Below are 23,154 nucleotides of genomic sequence, written 5' to 3' on the forward strand. Positions count from 1 at the left end.
ATTGCTGGAGCAAAGTGAGCAGAAAATACAAGACTGCTTAATTTTCTACATCATAACTAGAAATAGTTCTCTTTACTTAAAGCCACCTTTTATGAGCCTTAAATTATGTTATGGCACGTGGTAGGGTCCTTATCTGGATACTCCTCGTTTGACAACATGTTCCTCCAGACTTGCCCCTGATCCAGGGGAGCATTTTTGTTTCACAAATCATCAATGTATCCCCTTTTCACATTCACTTCAATCTTTATTTGTCTAGTGGTCTGCCTTGGACTGAAAGACCTACCGTTTCTCCCCTCCCGCTCCCCCACCCCCCCAAGATAAGAGCAGGTCTACTAGCTGCACCATGGCACAGGAACTACATAGTACTTCATGTTTATGTCATTTAATATCAAGGATATTTGGCTTTTTCGTTTCAGTATAGTGATTGATATTTAGTTCCATTTTCCATTCCTCCCTTCTAGAGCCTAAGGTTACACATTGCATGAAATGCAGTGTGCAAGTTCTTTGAATAAAGTTCTTTGCTTTTTTATAGGTGGTGCCCGGCTACCTTTCTAACTCAGGAAAACGTTCTACCAGCAAACAAACCATCAACAAAATGCAATCATACTGAAACAGCCATTTTTACCGATCACTTGATTTATTCAGTAGATTCACAGAAAATGTTTATGTATTTGACCACACAAATAAAAACAAGAAGTAGAAAGCAGTCCACATATAATCTAAGTGCAATTTTCTTGAGGTCCAGTGTTGCTACTTATACGTCTTCATGTGCCATAAACCATCGTTTAAATAATGAATGTTTTCAATGCCAATTCCTTTGTTGACTTTCTCGCTGTAAAGGGAAAGCAAAATAAAATATATTTTATTGTGGCACCCAGAGCACGGGAGTCGTGTGAAATGTTGTGTGGAAAACAATGTTTAAAAGTAGAGTACTTTAAAAAGGTCTTTGTTCATTAAAAATATACTGTGCACAGAAGGACTATATGCATACGTGGTAAATATATAAAGCAACGTGAAAACATATGCAGGGTTTCCAATAATGACTAGCATATTCAGGAATGGTTTAAAACAATGGAGTTCAATGGAAACCAAATAAAAATGCATACCCACACAAAGAACCTCAATGTGCATAGGGTTTCACTTCATGTGTGCTCTTGCAAGAATTTTTCTCTAAAGTAATTCAGACTATTAGCCTTTTAGTTATCAACCCTGACCGTAAAAAAATATAGAACGCACTATAAACATGTTTTGTATACATATTGCATAGCTAGTGTAATGTGTCTAAACTAGTCACATCTGCTGGTAATAGAGCATTCGTTCAAAGTGTAAATACTATTCATGTTCAATGTAATGCGCTTTTATTCTCACGTTTGTGCAGACTACGGTCTGCTGAATGGTCATTCATCCCACATTGCTTCGAGGCCTTAGAAATGGCAGTAGGTGCCATACAAATCGCAAGCAACAGAACGTGAATAGAAATATTTAATAGCAGACCTAGTGATCACTGGTATCTGGGAACATGCTGCGTATTCCTCCCAGTGCCAGGGCGTTTGCACAAATATTTGCTAAGGGTTTTCTAAATGACACCATGACCTTGTTGGAACCCATTCAACACTGACTCCTTGTGGTTTACCCAGAAGAAAAGTAGATTTATGTTGCGAGTACCCAAGGTTTTGATTGGTACTTCTATTGAAAAAAAGGTTTACATTTACAATTAAGCAATATTTTGTTTTGGACTTCACCATACAGAAACTGAGCCAAGTTAATACACTGAGCCTCCCAACTTCAATACCAAATAATAGTCCGTTTTTCATAGGGGTGGCATCAAATGATATTTGGGCAAGTATGGCAGAATAAGTGTTAACGGTGACCCTTTCCTTCAGGGATGTCCGGATGGTATGGTTATAGCACGAATCCTTATTGCTTGGGCAGCAGACCTCACTGAAAATGTCACATTTAAATTCCAATACGGCACTTCTATTTTGTAGCCACATGTTGAAACCAGTTCTCTTTAATGAACTGATCCTACACATGAATATGTTAAATAAGGGGCTGCACAAAAGCATGGCAACTTACTTGCTACAGAAAGGTAGGTGAGAGAGTGGGCGGGCACGTGCTGGCGAGCGGAGAAGCGGGGAGGGTGCTGGCGAGGAGTGGGCACTGGCAAGGAGCCAGGGCGGGCGTCTTGAGTGTCGAGGTTGTTGTGTAGTTGTTTATCAATGGGAGAAACTGCTACCGACTGATCCTGTGGTCTACCGACTGATCCTGTGGTCTGGCGAGTGGATTACGTAGAGATAGTAATTATCGTCATAGAATGGGTCCAGACTTAAAGGTCCCCTTGAGACCCCGGGTCTTGTGACCCTGAGGAATCATCATAGTGCATGTCCTGGGAGGGGTCTTGGTAGGTTGAGGCAGGGGTGCCTAGAGCAGAGGTGCTAAGCTGTGGCTCAAGATTTTTTTTTTTGGCAGGGGGTGGTGTGCTGAGGCCCCTGTCTGCGAGGCATCTCTAAGGGATAAGGGATGCTAGTTGATCTGGGTGCTTGTCCATCAACTTCAGTGCATCCACCTCACCGCTACTGAATACCTATCACAAAGGATCCACCCTTCCACCTCCACAAGACCAACTAGAACACCCTACGCCAACATGCTCTGTGTGCCCTTGGTAAAAAGAATTAGAGCAGGTGGCTCTAGCTTCCCTTACCACGCACCCTCACATTGGAATGTCTCATCTCCCACCCTCCGAGGCGAGGTATCCCTCATGGCTTTCCGCAAGGCCATGAAAACTGTGCTCTTCACATAATGTGTCCCACAATCAACCACCTATGTATTTTGCAACCTGCACTCTTATCAACTATGCACCCTAATGTATTTTTGTACAAACGTGTAAATGCATCCCAAAGCTGTACCCACTCTGTAACTAAGCTCCCTGCAAGTAACAGCGCCTCGATGCCCATGGGCTGTTTGTGCGCTATACAAATGTAATAAATAAATAAAACTTGACATCCTCTTTAAAAAGTTATTAACCTGTTCAGGAGTATAAACGCATGAATTATGGTTTTTGTGGTGCATAGCCCTTGAGAGAGTGTCTGCAGAAGTGGAGAGCGGGAAGAGATTTACAGCCTGCGTGCTTCTGGAGGAGAAAGGTGTCGACATTTTTGACTTTTTCAGTGACTTTGCTTTAAGCAGGGTATCACCAATACGTTTTTTGATTAACTCCTGCATTTTCGGTGTTTGAAGACGTTGATGCACCTTTCGCCTCGCGAAATGGGGGCCTTATTGTGCGCGGTGTCCGAACCGACCTTGGGGTTCCAGTTTCAGAGACCTGTCATGAGGCAAAAGCGTACGTGATGGCCCAGAGGACAGTAAAGAACCCAAGGCTTTTTATGCAGACACCATGTGGGCCTCGACGCTCAGTGGTTACAGCGAAGTCGGCTGTGGGGTATACGTTTAGTGTTCTTGGACTTGTGTGCTCTGCCCGCCGGGTGTCTTCTCCGTCAGAGCCACCGGCCTGCTTATTGGAGCCGGGGGCCTGCACATGGGGTTCTGATGAACCCCGCTTGCCTTCAGCGTCACTAAAGACACCGATCCTGCCCTCGCTGGAGTCTTCCGTCAGATCGATGGAGGCCTCCGCCTGCATTGCATGAGCGGCCCAGCGTTTAGTACGCCAATCCTTTAGAGTTTTAGGTCAAAAAAGTTTGGAAGATTAGCAAACTTTTTTGGGGTGATCCCTAGTGAGACAATAACTGCACACTCTGTGCATGTCCTTCCATGGGAATTTTCAGTGGCATGTTTGGCAAAATCTAAAGGGAGTTTTGTCCATTATTTATTAAAAGGGCAGATTGGCGAGAAAAAGGGAAAGGGGATGGCAGAATATGCATTCTCTAAAGAGGTCAGTATGAACCTCCTCTGCCCTCTCTCCCTACTGCAAGGGCTGAGGCCTGAAGAGGCGCATGTAGGCCGCGTCTGGTCGATTAGTCAAGCAGTTGACGATGTGGTTGTCTGTCAAATGGCGTTGAGCAGTCCATTAGCCGTCCGGCAAAGGCGAACAATAGGGAAAGAAAGAAGAGGCTAATAGTAAACTTTCAACTAATCAAAGGCATCAGCCTGGAAAAGAGCTCTGCAACTTGCGACCGACTACGATGGCGTAAAGAAACAATCTGAGGGACCTCGATGCGTAAAGGACCATGGGTACATTGCACGTCACACTAGGGAGATTATTACTAACACGCCCCGTCGACGTCCGAAATTCAGTTTTGAAAAACAAATCTAGTGGTAGTCACGGAGCATTACAAGATGTCGGACTATGCAGAGCATGTGATCTAAGCAGATCCACAAGCTCCAGAATATATATATGGGATACATTACTCACCGTAATCGTATTTCTGATGCTTTTATCTGCTTAGATTCACATGCTGTGCATAGGCCGACGTCTAGTGGAAGCTACAGAGTATTGCAGTTTGTTTTTCGAAACTCGAAAAGGGACGTCGAACAGGGCGTGCCAGTAATACTATCCCTAGTGTGACGTCCCCTATACCCATGATCCCTCATGCATGTAGGACCCTCAGATTGTATTTTTCTAACATGAGGTAGCATGAGGAGTAGCGCAAGTACAGAGTATCCAAGCAGATAAGATAGATAAGACCACAAGCATCCATGCGCCTTCTCTCAGAGGGGAGGAAGGGTGGGTGCATGTGAATCTAAGCAGATACAAGCATCAGAAATACGATTACGGTGAGTAATGTATCCCTTCTGATGTTTGTGAAATCTGCTTAGATCACATGCTGTGCATAGATTAGGGAGCAGTGTTAGAAGGAGGTGGTGGGATGTGAGAAGGGTCATGAGCGAATAAAAGTCTTAGAACAGCTTGTCCCACTTGTGTACCTGTCTTGGAACGAGTGTTAATGCAGTAGTGCTGAGTGAAAGTATGTATAGAGCTCCATGTAGCTGCTTTGCAAATACTGTCTAAGGGGACATTTGCAATGAAAGCCAGAGTGGCTCCAATACCTCTTGTGGAGTGGGCCCTGGGCGTAAAAGGCAGTGGGCCTCATTACACAGATGGCGGTGAACCATGGCGCTATTAGCGCCATGGTTCATGCCGGTAAAATACCGGCACCGCCTTGGTGGAAAGGGGAATTACCGCCCCATTCCAAGGTTGGCGGGGCGGTTATTCCCCCTTCCACCATTGCCCTTCCCCATTCCCATTTTTGCCCCATAGGGCTCTATGGGAATGGGGAAGGCGCCAATTACGGTACTGCAAATTGCGGTACCGTAATTAGCTCCACTGGTCCCTTTGCGGGTTGGTTTTTAACGCCTGCAAAAAGCAGGCATTAAATTCCCCAACCCGCAAAGGGACCTCGTAGTAAGGCGGTAAGGATTTACTGGTACCGGTAAACCATTACCACCATCTGTGTAATGAGGCCCAGTGTCTTATTTGAAAGAGAATAGCACAGTTGGATACATCTGACTATACATCTAGAGATGGAATTTTTAGAGATGCAATCTCCTTCTCTGCCTGGCGCTATGGAGACAAACCGTTGATCTGTTTTTCTTAGCGGTCTGGTGTTGTCTACGTAGTAGAGGACCGTCGTCCTCACATCTTGTGTGTGGAGTTTAACCTCAGCAGAGCTTTTGGGTTCCTGAAAGAAAGCCGGCAGCTCAATAGACTGGTTAACATGGAATTTTTAAATGAACTTCGGTGAGAACCCAGGGTGAATTTGTAAAACCAGTTTGTCCTTATGTATAGTAAAGAAAGGATCCTGCACTGAGAGCTTGAATTTCACTGACCCTTCTTATGGAAGTGATGGCTACTAGGAAGGCAGTTTTATAAATCAGGTGTTTGAGACTAGACTTGTGTACTGGCTCGAATGGGGGGTCCCATGATCTTAGAGAGTACCATGTTTAGGTCCCAACCTGGCGGTGGGTTAGAGATTGGACGGTGGAGTCTCTTTACCCCCTCCATAAATGCCTTGACGACAGGTACCTTCCACCATGAGATCTTATTATGGGAAGTGGTGTAAGCTGACAAGGCCGCCAGGTGGACTTTTAGGGAGTTGAACACTAACCCTGCATCAAGTAGGTGGAGAATATAAGTAAGAATGTTAGAGGGAGTACAATCAATGGGATTGATTTGCTTCTTCTGGCACCATATTACGAAACATTTCCATTTATCATAGTAACAGTGCCTAGTGTTTGGTTTTCTTGATTCTTTCAAGATATCAATGCATCTCTGTGGCAGATTGAGATGGCCGAATTCTATGACTTCAGGAGCCATGCTGCCAAGTTCATAGAGTGTGGCTGTGGGTGCACCGTTAGTCCCTCGTGCTGGGAGAGTAGGTTGTACCAGCACAGGAGTTTGATGGGGTCGCACACTGCCACTTTGCGCAGGTGTGGATACCATGGTTGTCTAGCCCACATAGGAGCAACTAGGATGACCGTCATCGGTTCCCTGTGGATCTTGTTCACCACTTTCCTCATCAGAGGGGTTGGTGGAACAGCGTAGGCAAATATCCTTGACCAATTCATCCATAGGGTGTTCCCCATGGAGCCTAGCTGTGGGAACCTGGATGCGAAGTTTGGGCATTGCCTGTTTTCGCATGTGGCAAGTAGGTCTATAGTGGGGAAACCCCACCGAGAGAAGAGGTCTCCTACGACCTCTTTGTGTAGTCACCACTCGTGTTCCTCTGGGAGGGGATCTCTGCTCAGAGGGTCTGCTAGCAAGTTGAGCTCCTCCGGAACATGTTGGGATGACAGGTAAATCTTCAGTTTGAGTGCCCATTTCCAAATTTGCTGGGCAAGCTTGGACAGATTTTGAGAGCGAGTGCCCCCCGGTTTGTTTAAGTAAAACATTGCAGTCGTGCTGTCTTTTAGGATCTGCACTGACTGGTTGGATAGGAGGGGTTTGAATGCCCAAAGCGCTTTGAAGACTGCCAGAAGTTCTAGTAGATTGATGTGGTTCTGAGCCACCGTGTGAGACCAGAGACCCTGAGCTCTGCGGTGAAGGTAGTGAGCTCCCCACACTGCCAAGGAGGCGTCTGTTGTGACAACGGCCTGCATCTATTCATCGTAGAAGGGTTTCCCCTTCGTAAGATTCTCTCTTGTCCACCAGCGAAGACTCTGTACTAGTGTTGGTGAAACGACCACTAGATCGTCCCACTGACCACTTGCCTGAGACCACTGTTTCGCCAACCATTCCTGCATGGGTTGCATGCGCAGGCACGCGTGGGGAACCAGGTAAATGCAGGACGCCATCATGCCTTTGCGCACCCTTATTTGGCGATCGGCTTGATATTGAGCAATTTGCAGCAACGAATTTCAAATTCTTTCCTCTGATGGAAAGGCAAACCCCTCTTGGGTATTTAGGACATCTCCTAGGAACGGTTTTGAGGTACTTGGCACCAGGCTTGATTTTTTCTCGTTGATTGAGAAGCCCAATTGGAAGGGGAGGTCGATGGTTTTTTGGATGTTTAATCTGCAAATTAAGGGGGACTCCCCTGTAATGAGTCAGTCGTCCAGGTAAGGGTGCACTGGGATTGCCTCCTGTGTAGGTGCGCAGGCCACCACCGCCAGAACCTTGGTGAATACCCTTGGAGCCGAGGCTATTCCAAAGGGCAGCCCCTTGAATTGGTAGTGCTGGTAGGCTATTTTGAAACGCAAGAATCTTCTGTGCGCTGGGAACATTGAAATATGACATCTTTCATATCCAATGTTGCCATGTAATCCCCCCCCTTTTTAGTAGAGGAATTACCTCTTGTAGTGTAGTCATGCAGAATTTTTGTGGCTTGACATACTTGTTTGCAAGGCGCAAATCTAATACTGGGCGCATTGTCAGAGAAAGTAGGTTGAATAAATACCCCCGTTTACCTGGTTGACCGGGACGACTTCTATGGCGTCCTTTGCTAGGAGAACGGCGATCTCCTCGAGGAGGATCTTGTTCTAGCGAGTGTACTCTGTCGTGGAGGATGGTTTTGGGGGTGCCCTAGCAACTCTATGCAGTATCCTCCGGACACTGGACAGCACCCATCTGTCCGAAGTGATCCCCTCCCATGCGTGGGTGAAGGTGGAAATGCGCCCCCCTCCTGGGGATGCATGGGAGGGGACCTGAAGCGGAACATCACTGCTTGTTGGGTGGCGTACCACCGATGGCAGGGCTGCCTCTACCCAGTGTGCGACATCTGCGCTGCCCTCTGGGGTAGCCCTGTGAGGATTGGGATTGGTTGTTACCCCATGAAGTTCCCTCTTTTTGGTAATAATTGGAACCCCTTTGGGAATTCTGGCCCCAAAAGCAGCGAGAATTGTTGTTACCCCTCTGTCCAGAGGGTTTGTTGGTGAGTTGGCTAAGAAATTTAAGGGTCTTGTACTCATCTTTTGCCGTTTTCAAAGCTTCCTCAACTGCCTTGCCGAATAGTACATTCGGCTCCACAGGCATATCTATTAGGGTTGCAGGTTTGAAACCTGACTGTCTAAGCCAAGCGTGACGCTGGATAACAGTGCCCTCGGCGATTAACCTCCCAGCATTATCCGCTGCATCAAAGTTAGTCTTTAACATGCAGACTGACACAGATCTCGCTTCTTCTGCCACCCGAGCCAACTGGCTCTTTAAGGGGTCGGGTGCGGAGGAAACCAAGGCAGACACTTCCACCCACTGATGGCAATTGTAGCTTGCCAAAAGGGTGGCACTGTTGGCAATTCTTGCCTGATAGGCCGCAGTGGAGGCAACTTTCCTTCCCAGGCCATAGAGACGTTTGCTCTCCTTATCAGGAGGTGCTTCTGAGTAAGCAAGCGGGGTGCCCGCCCTCTTCCTGGTGGTTGTCACGACCAGGGAATCAGGTTTTAATTGACCCCTAATGTACAGAGGATCGGAGGGAGGGAGCGGCACGGAACAATTTCTCGACCCGTGGATTAACTGCTCGAGTGAGATTCAGGGTTTGCAGCGAGGGATCAATCCTGCACTGATGGACTTTAGCAATGGGATAGCCTGAGTAATAGCTTTCTTATCCCCTAGGATTTCCTCAGCGAAATCCCTGTCTTCCTGAACACCCTGTGTGTCAATACTGAAGTGGGCAGCCGCCTTAGCCAGTATCTCATTAAGGAGGGGTTGGTTGTCTACAGGTGAGTCGTGCACCAGGGGGTCTTTAGGAACCGGGTAGTCAATTTTGTAAGCTTCCGTTTCGTCATCCTCCTCCTGGTCTTCGTCATCCCCATTATAAGGGTCACCCGCCTGGTCCTCAACATATTGAGGCTCTGTCTCCTCACAATAGGAATCAGGGTGGTAAGGCTCCACCATAAAGAGGTCTGTGACCAAACCTTGGAAAGGGTCGTCTCAGTGGTGTTTCTTAGTAGGGGGGTGAGAGAACACAGGTGTTACCTTGGACCCAGAAGGGGCAGAGGTAGGAGGGGTGTTAAGAGTAACTACAAAAGTAGTTAGGGTCCTTTTCATAAAAGTAAGCCATGAATGTTAACCTTGTCATGACGCTGTCAATGTCTGCTGAGCTCCACTCTTTAGAGCTCGGAATAATTACTGTTTCCTCATCAGTGCCCATATCCTCAGCAGCGGGAGGAATGAGTTTAGTCTTTGGGGTAGGTTCCGAAACCTTGCACTTCCCGGTTACCTTTGGGGCCTTATGCTTCTCCCTATGAACATGGGGATCCGAAGATGCCTTTTTCTGTTACTTATCTCCTCCCCCCAGGCAAGAAGAGTGTTTACCAGACTTTTTGGTGGCCTCCGAGGGCTCCGACGCATCGCGTGGAGTTTCGGAGGTGGGATTCGAAGAAGGACGTCGAATCTCGGGTGTACGGTCAGACACATCGCGTCTAGCCTCTTGAGGGTGCCGGGCAGTATCGTTATCCAACGACCGGGCCTCAGAGACTGTTGATCGGGCGACACCTTTCTCAACCAAAGACGGTTGGGCCTTGCCATGAGGAGAACGCAAAGAGGACAAAGATTCATTGGATCGCAACTCGTGATGTTGTCCGGTGCGGATCGCTCGACACGCGTGTCGAGTCACGCCCGGGGCTGATGTAGTTAGTGGTGGTAGAATGTTTAGCACTTTTGCCGCCGGGTGTAGTCCCCACAACGCGGCCGCTGGCCAGTCCTTTGGGGTTGGGGGCTTGCGTGCGGATGTCAGAAGTCACCCCTTTGCCCTCGCCATACGATTCGGCGGCATTGCTGCCATAGCTGAATGTCCCCTCTACGTCCATGGCCTCTTGTTGCCTGGCGCAGTGGGCCCAGCGCTTAGTCGCGCAGTCCTTAAGGGTCTTTGGCTTGAAGAGCCCGCAGGCTTGACAGTCAGCCTCAGAGTGGTCTCGTGGGAGACACAAATTGCACTTAAGGTGCTTATCCACCCAGGGAAATTTCCTGTTGCATTTAAGGCAGAATTTGAATGGAGTACTCTTCATAAGGTACAATATGGCAGTGGGGAGAATATATATATAAATGAAAGGGGTAGTAGAGAATGACCGGGGGAATAGAGAACCTATATGACCACCCCCCCACTCTCCCTACTGATAGGGCCGAGGCCAGAGGCCTTCCGAGGCCCGTTTGGTTTCTCAGATCTTCACCAGCGTCGGTCTTCGGCGTACGCTGGAAAGGGGAAAGGAGAAGTATTAACATTAATTGAACTATAAAACGGCTTAGCGCCGAAGGAACTCCGTAACATGCGTCCGACTAGTTTCCAAACAAAAAGATTGTCACTGGCCCCACCACACCGGAAGTTTGGGAAAGATTTCATAAAAAAATTAAACTGTTTTCAGCCTATTACCATTCATTTTCCCAGAGATAAAAAGTCAAAAGCCGAAGCGCAAAAACTGCTGAGTGGATTTGGAACAAATAAAGAACTTGGGCACAAAGCATAATTTCCTGGACAGGTTTGGGGCTATTCTATCCAGGAGTTTTAAAAATATTTCGACAGAGAAGGTGGTGCCCCCTGCTCCCAAAAATGTAGCTACTTGCAGTAGAGAGTCTTTTCACAAATGAAAATTGATTTTTTTTCTCGATGCGAGCGATTACTAGGGTAATACGACAGGTGCTCAAAAAGCTATTTAGAGGAGAAAAAAGGATGCAACTACATTGGGCTAGAGGTGTGGTGGGGTGGGTGAAAGAGGAAACCATGTGAAATTGGAGAGTTGGGGGTGGTCTGGGCATCCAGTTACAGTTCTAATATTTTTAGATTATCGGGGCAATACCGTGGAATCCGGCAAGATTTCCACGGCTACAATGGAAGACACGCACAGAAAAGAAAATGCGTCACACAAACAAAAATTAAAAGAAAGAGTAAAAGTGAAAGGGGGTAATGGGAGAGCACCCGGGAGGGGGGACAGCAGCTCAGGGGATAGGTGGGGGTATTAAAGAGGAGTGGGCACTTGGTGAGTGCCTGAGAGGACTGGGAAGAGGTTGATTTTCAAACTTTTTTGCATGGGCATCATTGATGCTGTAAGTGTAGTTCTTTGCCAATATCAGGGGAATCTTGTGGGAATCGGGAGCGAAAAAAACAAAGGACATTTTACACCTACAATGATCACATCTAGAAGCCCACTCTATTCTCGGGACAAGGCAATCCGGTTTCCTTAAAGGACACAGCACTGAAACAGCCTTTTAGGGCTGGAGAGATGCGGTCCCTGGGCTTGAGGCCAAGGATAAGTCCTGCAGCCCTATTCTGGATTAGCTGGAGGGGTTGTAGAGAAGAAGAGGGTAGATTAAGGAAAAGGCTATTGCAGTATTCTATCCTAGAGAGAACCAGAGCTCTAGAAACATTGAGCTTCTGGGGGAAAGTGAGTAAAGGAAGAAGTCCTTTGAGGAGGTGGAGTTGAAAGTGGGACTTCTTGGCAAGGTCATGAATGTGAGTGATTGTTAGGAAAGATGTTCATAGTATTGATAAATCTTCCTGACCTGTGTCAACCACAGAACATTTTGATTTTACTGGTGGATTATTTTTCATTATACCTCTGAGTGGGAACATTTTCCACACACACAGAATCGTTTTACTCTTTTTGTGGGTATCATTTTTAAGATTCTCCACAGTGTCTTTTTATCCTCTGACAACTTTTTGGCAATAAATGCTGGTTGTTGCTGGGTTGCCCTAGGGGCTCCCCTTTTAACTTTCTCTGGCTAACCTTGCGATAACTACAGTTCACAAAGGTAGAAAGGATCTTTGGATCCCTTTTACATTTTATTAGGCAAGACCAGTACCCCTCACCTTATGTGGAGTGCTGGGGAGAAACCGAGTATCCCCTTTCCCATTTCAAATGTAGCATTTACGTTACGAGAAACTTCCCTTTAATGGCGGGTGGCAGTGAACCTTTTTATTAATTCGGTGCACTTTTACCGTGGGCTGTTTGTACAGCCCCGGTAAAGGCACCCATGGGAGCTAATTTTACCAAAATGGCCTCAGTCTTGGTTATTCACCATTTTAGTGTTCCTTGTCCTTGTTTGTTTCTTCCCTGACATCCAGGGTGGGAAATTCCTTTGTGTGATTTCTATCTCCAGCGGGGGTCCTGTGGACTCCTTGCCTAGGCTCCAGAGTGTCTGAAGGCAGGAAGTGAGGGAGGTGTCCAAAGCTCTGCAGCCCTTTGTCTTCCAGCCCGAGTGTGAGATTCCAGTTCAAACTGGGAGGCTGGCTGTCCTGAAAGGATTGCAAAGCCACCACCCCAAGTTTGAATGTTGCAAGGCTGTTTGATTGGCTGGATTCCTGCATAAAAGTCCAAACCTGGAACCTGAAGAGGTAGTTGACCATTGGAACCAAAACCAAAGAGGAAGATTATGAATTTGCCACTGAAACGATTTCCAGGGATCAGAGAGCCTCCTCTGTAACCGGAGCCTGCTGTAGCCCTTCCTTCCAATCGACCTGGGGACCCTGAAAACGACAGCCACCGACCCAGAGCCTGGTGAGACCCACGGGACTCTAGAAGACCTGCATTTTGAGCCATCCCACGCCGTGCTGCAACCTTGCAGGCTGCAATACCCCCATATCCTGGGACCACCAGCCATTGTGCGGAGCACGGTCTTCCGAATTTTGCTGAAACTTTGTGGGCATCCTTCTGGATCTCCAGGTGCACGAATCCAGTACGAAAAGCCCCCTCACCAGAGTTCAGGACCTTGCAAATGACGAGAATCTGACTGGCGATATTCAGTCTTCTTCTGTGCTCCTGAAAAAGGCGCCAAACCCCCACAGCCGCATACAGCCGTGAGGAAAACCTTGCCAAGAGCCTTCTCCGTGATCATTGCTGCAAATGTCCTTCCAGTGTCCTGTCTTCTTGATGAAGGAATTCAACAACTGGGTTTTTGGCTTCCGATCCGATAGTACTCCTGCTGCAAAATCATCTTCTGTGCTGAGATACTGTGCTGGCTTGGGTATTTACTTAACTTAAGTCTCTTGTGATTCCTGTGCAGTTCTGAGGTGTTTTCTACGATTGGTAGTCCTCTCGTCCAGTGTACCCCTGGCCCCTGCTGGAATCCTCCTAGGGTCTCTTCTCTAAAGCCCCTGGACCATCAACTAACTCTAAAGTAAAGTACTTACTTGTTCTAACAGGCTTCCCTAGGAACTCTGACTTTTGCTACTTAAGAACCTATCCTGGGCGCATGGGCGAGCCACGCATGAAGAGCTAATCGTCTCGGGCTCCCGGCGGCCGCGGAATATATCCTGTAATTATTTCGCATATCGGAACCACCCGACCTCAAGGCACAGCACCCCGGTGGTGGACGTCCCCAGGCAACAATAGCTGCAGCCTGGGGCGAAATCGGTCCCGGGAAGGCGAAGAATGCGACCCCGGACTCGCCGGTGCGAGACTTGCTGCCATTGCCGTGCGGCTGCAGAGCGGGCGCTGCCCCTACCCCCCTGAGCCATCGAGGTGCGGGCACTTCACAGAAGGCAGGAGACGGCCCCGAACCGACACCTACAGGCTGCAGCCCGGAGCCCCTCTCCCCGTGCCACGCAAGACAGCCAGACGTCTGCCCACGCTGCCGGACCGGACGGCATATGAGAGGAAGAGGACGGGGGACGAGGCACGGAGCTGGGACCTCTCCGCCCCTCCCCCCCCCGCCACTGGTGTGACAGCAGCATCCGGCGACGCAGACACTGGCAACACGGTGTCACGCTCCCCCCCAACAATACCGACAAGGTACGTGGAGCCTCTCTCCCCCCCCATCCAAAGAACCGAGGGACAGCGTCCCGCACAAAGGAAGGGGCACACCCCCCCCTCCCATGACAACAACGGAGCTGGGTGAAGGGGACTGAAGGCGCTCTCCGCCCCCGCCTCTAGGAGCACCCTGTACTGGTGACTGTGCGCATAACCTCACCCCCACACTGCGAAAGGGCTTAAAAGGCCCGGAGGACTGGCCACAAAGCGGCAACCTTGGGACACGATTGTTGGAGGCACGAAGGCCCCTGATGCAGGACCCATAGCCACACTGGCAAAAAGCTCTGGACACACCCCACAAGGGGGAACAACTCCCGGTGGGGACAAGCATTGGGGCAACCCCCCCCCCCCAAAGCTCTACCGGACCGCCACAGATCAAGGGCCTTGGGCACCATTACCGCTGGGAGACCGGGCCGTCACCCTACAACCAGAGGTCCCTGGGAGGATAACACTCCTACAGAAGTGCAAGTGGTGGGGTGTGGGTGACTGGCGCCGGAGACAGCGCCCCTCTGCGCTTCAATCCACTCAGGAACAGTACACATTCGAGACGGTGGGCACGGTCTACCGGACCACCCAGAACTGGGGATTGGCGCTTAAGCAACCCACGCAGCCCCTACCCCTGCCGGTGCTTCGAAACAGAGACAGAGTGGCAAAAGATAGACGACCGGCGAGCCCACCCTGACTTGGTCCCCTCGGCGATCCCCGCGGGACATCCACACGACCCACCCGGGCCTAAATCCTCACATAAACCACTGACTCGGCCATCGGTAAAGACAAGGTCAAGCGGCAAACCCTGCAGAGTAAAATGGACCTTTACACAGTGGAGGCCCCCTCTCGCCAGGAGACACAAAACCCGACAGAAGCAGGCAACATGGAAGGAACTCAGGACCCCCAACTCTCCCTGAATGACTTAATGAAGGCAATTGGGGACACGAGAACTTCGCTGGAACTTAAAATAGGAGGTGTCTCCACGGAAGTATCTCTCCTACGCCAGGATCTCCGCAACCTGTCGCCCAGGGTCGGAGAAGCGGAACAAAGGGTGTCGGATACAGAAGATAACGTACGCCAGTTGGAACAACAACTAGCCATAATCGCCCAGAAAGTCAACCAACTTGAATACCGGGCCGAAGACAGTGAGGGCAGGGCACGCCGCAACAACCTCAGGATTCTCGGGATCCCGGAAAGAGAGGAAGGCCCTAGTGTCAAACTTTTCCTAGAGGACTGGCTACCTCATGTCTTTGCCCCCAAGAAATTCTTCTCTATCGAGAGAGCACATAGGGTACCCACTGGGCGACCCACCCCAGGAGCCCCGCCCAGAACAATAATAGCAGGCCTCCTCAACTACCGGGACCGAGACGCTATCCTGCAGATGGCACGGGCCTCTGGCCCAATCACATACAACGGCTATAGAGTGGGGTTTTTCCCAGACTATACCAAAGAGGTCCAGAAGACCCGCCAGTTATACGACTCTGTCAAGAAGAAACTTCACTCCTTGTCAATTAAGTTTGCTCTCTTCTTCCCGGCGATACTCAAGGTCCACCACGAGGCCACGACCCATTTATTCCACAATCCCAAAGAAGCATGGGATTGGCTCGAAACACAGATCCTCAATGGGCCCCTGGCCCGATGCTCGCCCTCCGAACCGCCTGCGCGCAAACCCGGGCCCGGGCAGCGCTCGCCACCCTTCACCCAGATAGACCCGGAAACCACATCGCCACAGCGTCCCACCCAAAATACCACAGAGAATGGATGAGGTCTGGGCACCACAGAACCGAACTTGCCACGTGACAACACGGAAACTACATCATTGCGGCCGCCACCGTTCAGGTACCGCAGTCTCCACAAGGGCTACCACCCTAGGTCGGGTCATCCCGACGCAGTTTAAGTTCACCAAGTTATAAGTTCAATGTTTGGGCGACAGGTGCTCCCAGTTGGGGGGGGGGGGAAGGAGTACAGGGTGGGGGGAGTTTTGGGGAATCGAGGAAACGGAATCACGAGAAAAGAAAGCTGGAAACCGACGAGAGCAGGCAAGGCAAACAAATACTGTTTTGGGCCAGGACCAGAGACACAAGTATCTGCCAGCCTTCAGGCGCTCCAATGCGAAGCCGCCCCCGGATGCCCTCCCCCCCCCCCCCCGAGAGGAAAACGATATACGTCCCCGGGGGGAAAAATGCAACTGCCACTAACCCTCCCTGCTACCCCACCAAATAGACTCACGCAGACAGGATGAACTCCAACAAGGTGACAATACTGTCCTGTAACGTCAATGGCCTCGGCTCTAGCATAAAGCGGAGACTGGTGCTCCAGTACCTAAACCGACACTCGCCGGACATTGCCCTCTTAAATGAAACGCACTTGATAGGCACAAATACCAACTTTTTCAAAAGGTCCAACTACTCGAATGTCTACCATGCCGGATTCACGAAAGGTGCCAGGCGCACAATGATTCTCGTTCACAAGAGAGTCCATCTCCAGGTTAGGAAGATCAGGGCAGACCCCCGGGGTCACTATGTACTGATGCTAGCGGACATCTGGGGCGAGAAATGGGGCCTGGCAGCAATCTATGCCCCCCCCCACGCTGAAAGAACTGCTTGCCGAGCTTCAGAGCTTGCTCCCGGAGGAGGAGGCTGATGTGTGGGTGCTCGGAGGGGGCTTTAACGAAGTAATGGACATCACAGTCGACAGAACCTATAGGCGAGCTGGAACATGCCCCACCTCCACGCCGCTCGCCACGTTCGCCGAGACCTCAGGAATGGTGGACGCATGGCGCACACTTCATGGAGACGAGGCAGGGTTCTCCTTCTACTCCGGTGTCCACAAATCATTCTCCAGGATCGACTACGCCTTCGTCCCCCGCAACATGACCCACAGGCTTCTCAACGCTGCATTCCTCGCAAGAGGAATTTCGGACCACTCCCCGCTTCTTTTAACTCTCAAAAACTCCTCCTGTCGCCCGGATCGTAATTGGCGCCTAAATGCATACCATCTCCGTCTTCCTGAAATTGCGGAGGAGCTAGAAAAGAGGACAACGGAATATTTCAAACTTAATGACAGCTCGGTGGACTGCCCGATTTCGATCTGGGAGGCATACAAAACAGTCCTACGTGGGGAGGTTATTTCCACGGTTTCCGCCTACCAACAACGCCAAGTCCAGAAGATCAGGGAAGCAGAAACACGCGTTCTGGAGTGTGAGCGACAAATCCTTATACAAAACACCCAAGAAGCAAAAGGAAGCGATGCTCACGGCGCAAGACGCCCTCAGTAACCTGTCCCTAGACAACGCACGAACTGCCCACCAATTAGTCTGGAACCAAATATATGAAAGGGGCGACAAAGCTAACAAGACTCTGGCCTGGTTGGAGAGACGCGTGCAAAGCAGGGGACACGTAAGGGCAATCAGATCTCTGGATGGGACATTATTGACAGAAGACTCGGATATCGTCGAGGCATTTGCCACCTTTTACAAAAATCTTTATACCCCACCCATTGGGAATCCATCAGTTGAACCCTCTAGATACCTCGACCACATCGAGATTCCGATACTCACGCAACACCAATCTGATCTCCTGAATGCTGACATCACTGACACCGAGGTACAAGATGCACTGGCGCAACTCCAACCCGGGAAAACTCCGGGCCCCAATGGGTTCCCAACTGATACGTGGAAGAGCCTCGGTGGAATGCTACCTGCCCACATGCACCGCATGTTTCTACGCAGCAGGGAACTAGGAGCACTTCCCCCAAACCTCAGGAAGGCATGCATAGTTGTCATACATAAGCCTGGGAAACCCCCGGAGGAATGCGCCTCTTATCGTCCGATATCCTTGATCAATGGCGAAGCGAAGGTTCTCGCCAAAACACTCGCTAACAGACTGCTGCAAGTGATTGAGACCCTCGTCCACCCAGACCAATGTGGTTTTATGCCCAATAAATCAACTCGGATGAACTTACGCAGAGTCCAATTGGCGCTGTCCAGGGAAAAGGAAATACCAGCCCCACCCGCCCTCCTGGCGGTGGACTTCGAAAAAGCCTTTGACTCTTTGGGGTGGGATGCTTTGTGGGAGATCATGGCTAGGATGAACCTGGGGCAGACATTTATATCCTGGGTAAAACTTTTATATGCATCCCCGGAGGCCACGGTGAGGGTGAACGGCAGGTCCTCCAAACCATTCCCCCTGGGTCGGGGCACGAGACAGGGATGCCCGCTGTCTCCACTCCTATTCCTCCTGGCCATGAGCTTAGAGCTAACACCAACTGGACTGGTTTCGTCTGGCCGGGAGGGGGAGAAGACCGCTTTTCGCTCTATGCGGATGACTTGCTCTTATACCTCAGTAACCCGAGTATCTCGTGCCCGGTGGTCTCCCTCATACTCAGGGAATATCAGTACTTTGCAGGTCTGAAGGTTAATGATACCAAAACCATCTTCTTCCCGATTCAGGGTGGCGAGTCGGCGATCCCGGAGACCTGCCCATATCACGTCTCTATCAGGGAACTCAAATACCTGGGTATACGGCTCGACCCGACGCTTGATGGGTTCCCCCGGCTTAATATACAACCAGTCATAGAGCGGTTCAACAGAGACACCCCCCATTGGCAATCTCTTCCCCTATCGCTAATGGGCCGGGCCGCATTATTCAAAATTATGACCCTTCCCAGACTATTGTATGTCCTCCAAAATGCCCCATTCCCCATCCCCCGAGAAACATTCGCACTCATTGACAAGAACCTGCGCACATTGCTATGGGGCGGGAAACAATCCAGGATTGCCCTTGATACGCTCCAGAGATCAGTGTGGGAGGGAGGCATCGGTTTACCCTGCATACGCACCTATTACCTGGCCACACAGATAGGGGTGGTGAATGACTGGATGCAAGCGGATCCCACACTACCACACACCCGTATAGAGCTGGAGACCATGTCCCCGCTAACACCGCTCCAAATCCTCTACGCCACCCACGATCAACTCCCGGTGCTGCCCAAAATGACCCACCACATCCGGCGCGCATGGCGGGCCGCACACAAACTAATCGGCTGGGAAGAACAGCCAACACTGTCGCAAACCATATGGCACAATGCGCTCCTCCTGGAACTAGTGAAAATGGGCTCCTTCGGTCACTGGCTGGCAAAAGGAATACACACATTAGCACACGTGATACAAGAGGGTCGCCTCCTGAGCTTTGAGACCCTGCGCGAACAATTCGACCTGGCACCCATGGACCGGTTTCGGCATGCGCAACTGTCCCACGCCATCCGCGCCCAATTCCCTGACACTACGGTCGTACCCCCCTGCTCTCCCATCGAGACCAATATCCTTCCACAGCACATCTCCTCTAGGGTCACTTCCACTCTCTATCAGGCCCTTAACTCATTCGGGGCTACACAACTCGACGGGCTAAAGGCAAAGTGGGAAAGGGATCTGGGCCCCCTGGAACCTGAAGAATGGGTGGAGGCGTTAATGTCCCCCAGAGAAATTGGAATAGAATCCAAGCTCAGACTAATACAGTTGAGGATTCTCCATCGTTCATACCACTCGCGCACTGCAATGGCCAGATGGGGTGGAATAGAAGACGGGACATGTGTCCGATGCAAAACTGAACCCGCCACGTTCTACCATATGATATGGGACTGTCAGGCGATACAGGCCTTCTGGGTGGGCTGTGTCAACACAATCTCAGCCGCTCTGGCAACACCAATTCCTAGGGACCCCAAGATGATACTCTTGGGCATTGGGGGTGAAGAAGACCTGTCCAAATATGAGAAAATGTTTTTGGCAATTGCGTTGGGGGCAGGCAAAAGACTTATTGCGGCCAATTGGGGATCTGCCGATCCACTGAGCCTAAACCGTTGGAGTAATGAGTTGGACAGGTGCGCAACCTTAGAGCGCCGGATCTATAATGCAAGGGGCTGTCCCCGCAAATTTGAAAAAGTATGGGGTAAATGGCTAGACGCTCAATGAGCCCCGCGGGTGGGGGTACACCGGTAACGCTGCTAGCATTGTTTGCCTGCCTTGTCCTATTGATGTCTTACGGTCCTCGGCCCTACGGGCCCTGTTGCTATGGATAATTGCCTTCAACGTGTATACCGCTGATTCATGTACGTTTCTTTATGGTATGTTGTTAAAATTCAATAAACAGAGTTATAAAAAAAAAAGAAAAAAAAAGAACCTATCCTGACCTGCCTGTTGGACACTATACCCTAGTGACCCCCCTTCTGCCACTGAGAACACTCATGCTCCAAGAATAAGGGAAATACTTCTAAGGATTGCCTAGAAAAGAGAAGTGTTTAAAAGTTACTTACAAAAGAAGTTGGTTGGTAACTGTAACTCAGAGTGAAATGTTACAAAAGTTATTACTTTACTAATAAATGTTCTGCCATTCTGAAAATTATTTGTAAGGTTATTACTTACCTTAGAAATGTTCTGCCAGTCTGAAAAGTACATTTAACATCTTTCTTTCCTCCGAAACTGTTTCACCATTCTAGCAGAAAGTAGATGTAAGGTTATATTACTCACCTGTGATTAGGTTGTGCCTCTTCCCAAAAGTAATGCTGTTGGTTTCACTTCATTATTCCTGTTAGGATACATGTATGTCTGTCCCCCAACTGGGTCTTGCTTCCCCTGACTTGCTGTTAGTCTGTCCAGAATAAGTCTGCATTAGGTTTTACCTACCTAGAATAACATTGAGTCATTCATAAAGTGCAACACTGGGTTTTGCTTTCCCTGGTCTGTTGTACAAAGACACAAAAATAGTATTAGGTTTATACCTGCCTTTAAGTTGCTTATAGCTCCTGTAAAAGGTGTATAGGTTTTACTTACCTCTAGTATAACTGTTATCCTAAAATAAGTTTGAGTTATCGCTTTCCTTAGTCTGTGAACTGAAAAGCAACTGTAATTGAATATTACACCACAAGGTCCACCTCCTCTAGAGTAACTGTTATCCTGAATCAGAGTTATAGGTTTATACTGGTCCTAGAATCTGTGTTTCACTATGTGATCAGAAAAGTATATTTTCCAGTTGATATTACTATGTGATTTCTTGCTGAGCGTCATGGTACAACTGATAGGGTCTACTACTCTGGTATTACTGAAAGTAATCTAAAATTAACTATTGGTTTTGACTTCCCTAGAACGCCTGTTAGGTGTTCCAAATTAGGTTATATGCTTTGGTCTATGTACCTTCAAACATAGTGTTGTGTTTTTATAAGTGTGGTTATATATAATGGGATAGTACTCATTTCCCCCCCAAGATTTGGCTGGGCCTACTTGTATTTAAATAAACCATTTATTTTTTACAATGCATAGTGTTTCAGTGTTTCTTTGGACCATTTATATTACAATTTCATTTGTACTGATTCTACAGCCCTCTCTCCCTCCTAAGGTAAGCCTGGCTGCTCTGTCTACGCTACCATGCACTCAGGTCGTACAGCCTTACACAAAGAGTGGAGTCTTGTACTACATCAGTTGAATGGCTTTACTAAGCCCTTAATTGGACTTCAGAAAAACTGTCCTAACAGGGATGAAGTAAAGATGAGTCGAGGATAACTGCAAGGTTTCTGGCTTCAGATGAAGGAGAAGGGGGAGAGCCCATAGAAGATGGCCAGAGTGAGGGCCAGAAAGAGATAGCAGGAGTCCCAATAGGAAGGATCTCAGTCTTGCTTGCGTTGAGGCAGAGATCATTGGAAGTACACCAGACCTGAATGGCAGATAGGCAGTAAGGAATGAAGGATAAGAGGGAAGTTTGAAGAGTTGTGTGTCATCTGCATAACACTGGATGTTTGGGGAGAAGATGAAAATAAGGCGTGCAAGCAGAGCAAAGTAGTTGTTAAAGAGCCAGGGAGAGAGGTTGGAGTCCAGGGGGACGCTGCAGGTGGAGAAAGAGGTGGGGGAAGGAGAAGGGGCTGTGAGAAACCTGAAGGTGTCTTACTTACTAGTCCCCGGTGATCTGTTGTCCAGGTGGCCAGGACACACCCATCAATATTGGATACAGTTCCTGGGGGTGGATCAGTATGAGAGGATCACCTGGATGGGGGTCTTTGGGGATTCAAAGTGGTATAGCTAAGGGTAAGACGCGGTATCCCCTTTCTTATGACACCTTTTCCCCATCCTGTCCAGTAGGATACTTAGAAACTCTACTCCCCTCCACCACCCCCTTTCCGGCACAAACACTTTTGCGCCCCACGAGCGACGGCGGACTAATTTCAGAGCCATTTACCCGACATGTCCCAATACAAGAGTCAGGCAATTGCCGACACTACACAGACCCGGCTGCTCTTTCCCTTCCCCACTGGGATAAAAGGCATAGCACGGAAGCACACTTTGAGCAAGGCCGAATGCACGAGGAAACCACTATTCCAGGATGGCAGTTGAAACCGAGGAGAAAGCTGGCGAGACCTGAAAGGACGTCAAGGAGGGAGTTGCCCATGCCCTTTTCAACCCAGACCCGCAAAGCCTCCGATGAAAGAAACATAAGATCATGAATCGCAAGTGGTTTGACGGTTGTCAGCGGTACATGGAACCACCCTGCACCAATAGCCCGGGCAGGAAGACGAGGTTGCCATCGTGGTACCGTCCTTGACTCCAACGGCAAAAGAAACACTGAGTTCAGCACAGCCGTTGAGTTAGACAAACCCAATAGTGGGCCAGTCTGTGTTAGACTCAAGGTTGCAGTGGCAACATTAAGAAAATTAAGAGACAGAGGTCTTTTGTGAATGAACTTGGTACCCCTCTCTTGAACGAAGAGACTGTGGTGAACAAAAGGGGGTAAAGAAACTACAAATACCAAGAGGCCTTAGGGAAAGCTGGCGTGAGGTGTCAAGGTTGTCATACATGGGTCGAGCAAAACCCTGTGTACAAATGAAAGTCTGACGCTTTGTAGAAGTTGTGACGATAAGCTAATTGTGAAACCAACATTTGCACCCGGCTGAGGGGAACGGCAACCAAACTGCTTATTGTGAAGTACACCATTGCCATAGGGTAACAAAGTGACCCAGCGAGACGTGATCACCGTTCGGAAGTCTTTGCTTAAA

At 49.2% G+C, this 23,154-nt stretch overlaps 1 protein-coding gene across 1 annotated transcript in view; it reads right to left on the minus strand.

The window, feature by feature from the left end:
- Window positions 1–618: 618 nt before the first annotated feature.
- Window positions 619–23,154, minus strand: part of MCTS1 (MCTS1 re-initiation and release factor) — a 367,576-nt gene continuing 345,040 nt past the window's right edge. The window contains exon 6 of the mRNA XM_069612677.1: window positions 619–832. Within this exon, the coding sequence (XP_069468778.1) occupies window positions 751–832 (82 nt within the window). The 3' untranslated portion in view covers window positions 619–750. The remainder of the gene's footprint in view (window positions 833–23,154) is intronic.

The sequence above is a fragment of the Ambystoma mexicanum genome, chromosome 5p (assembly GCF_040938575.1).
Source record: "Ambystoma mexicanum isolate Mex_15411 chromosome 5p, UKY_AmexF1_1, whole genome shotgun sequence".
Lineage (NCBI taxonomy): Eukaryota > Metazoa > Chordata > Amphibia > Caudata > Ambystomatidae > Ambystoma > Ambystoma mexicanum.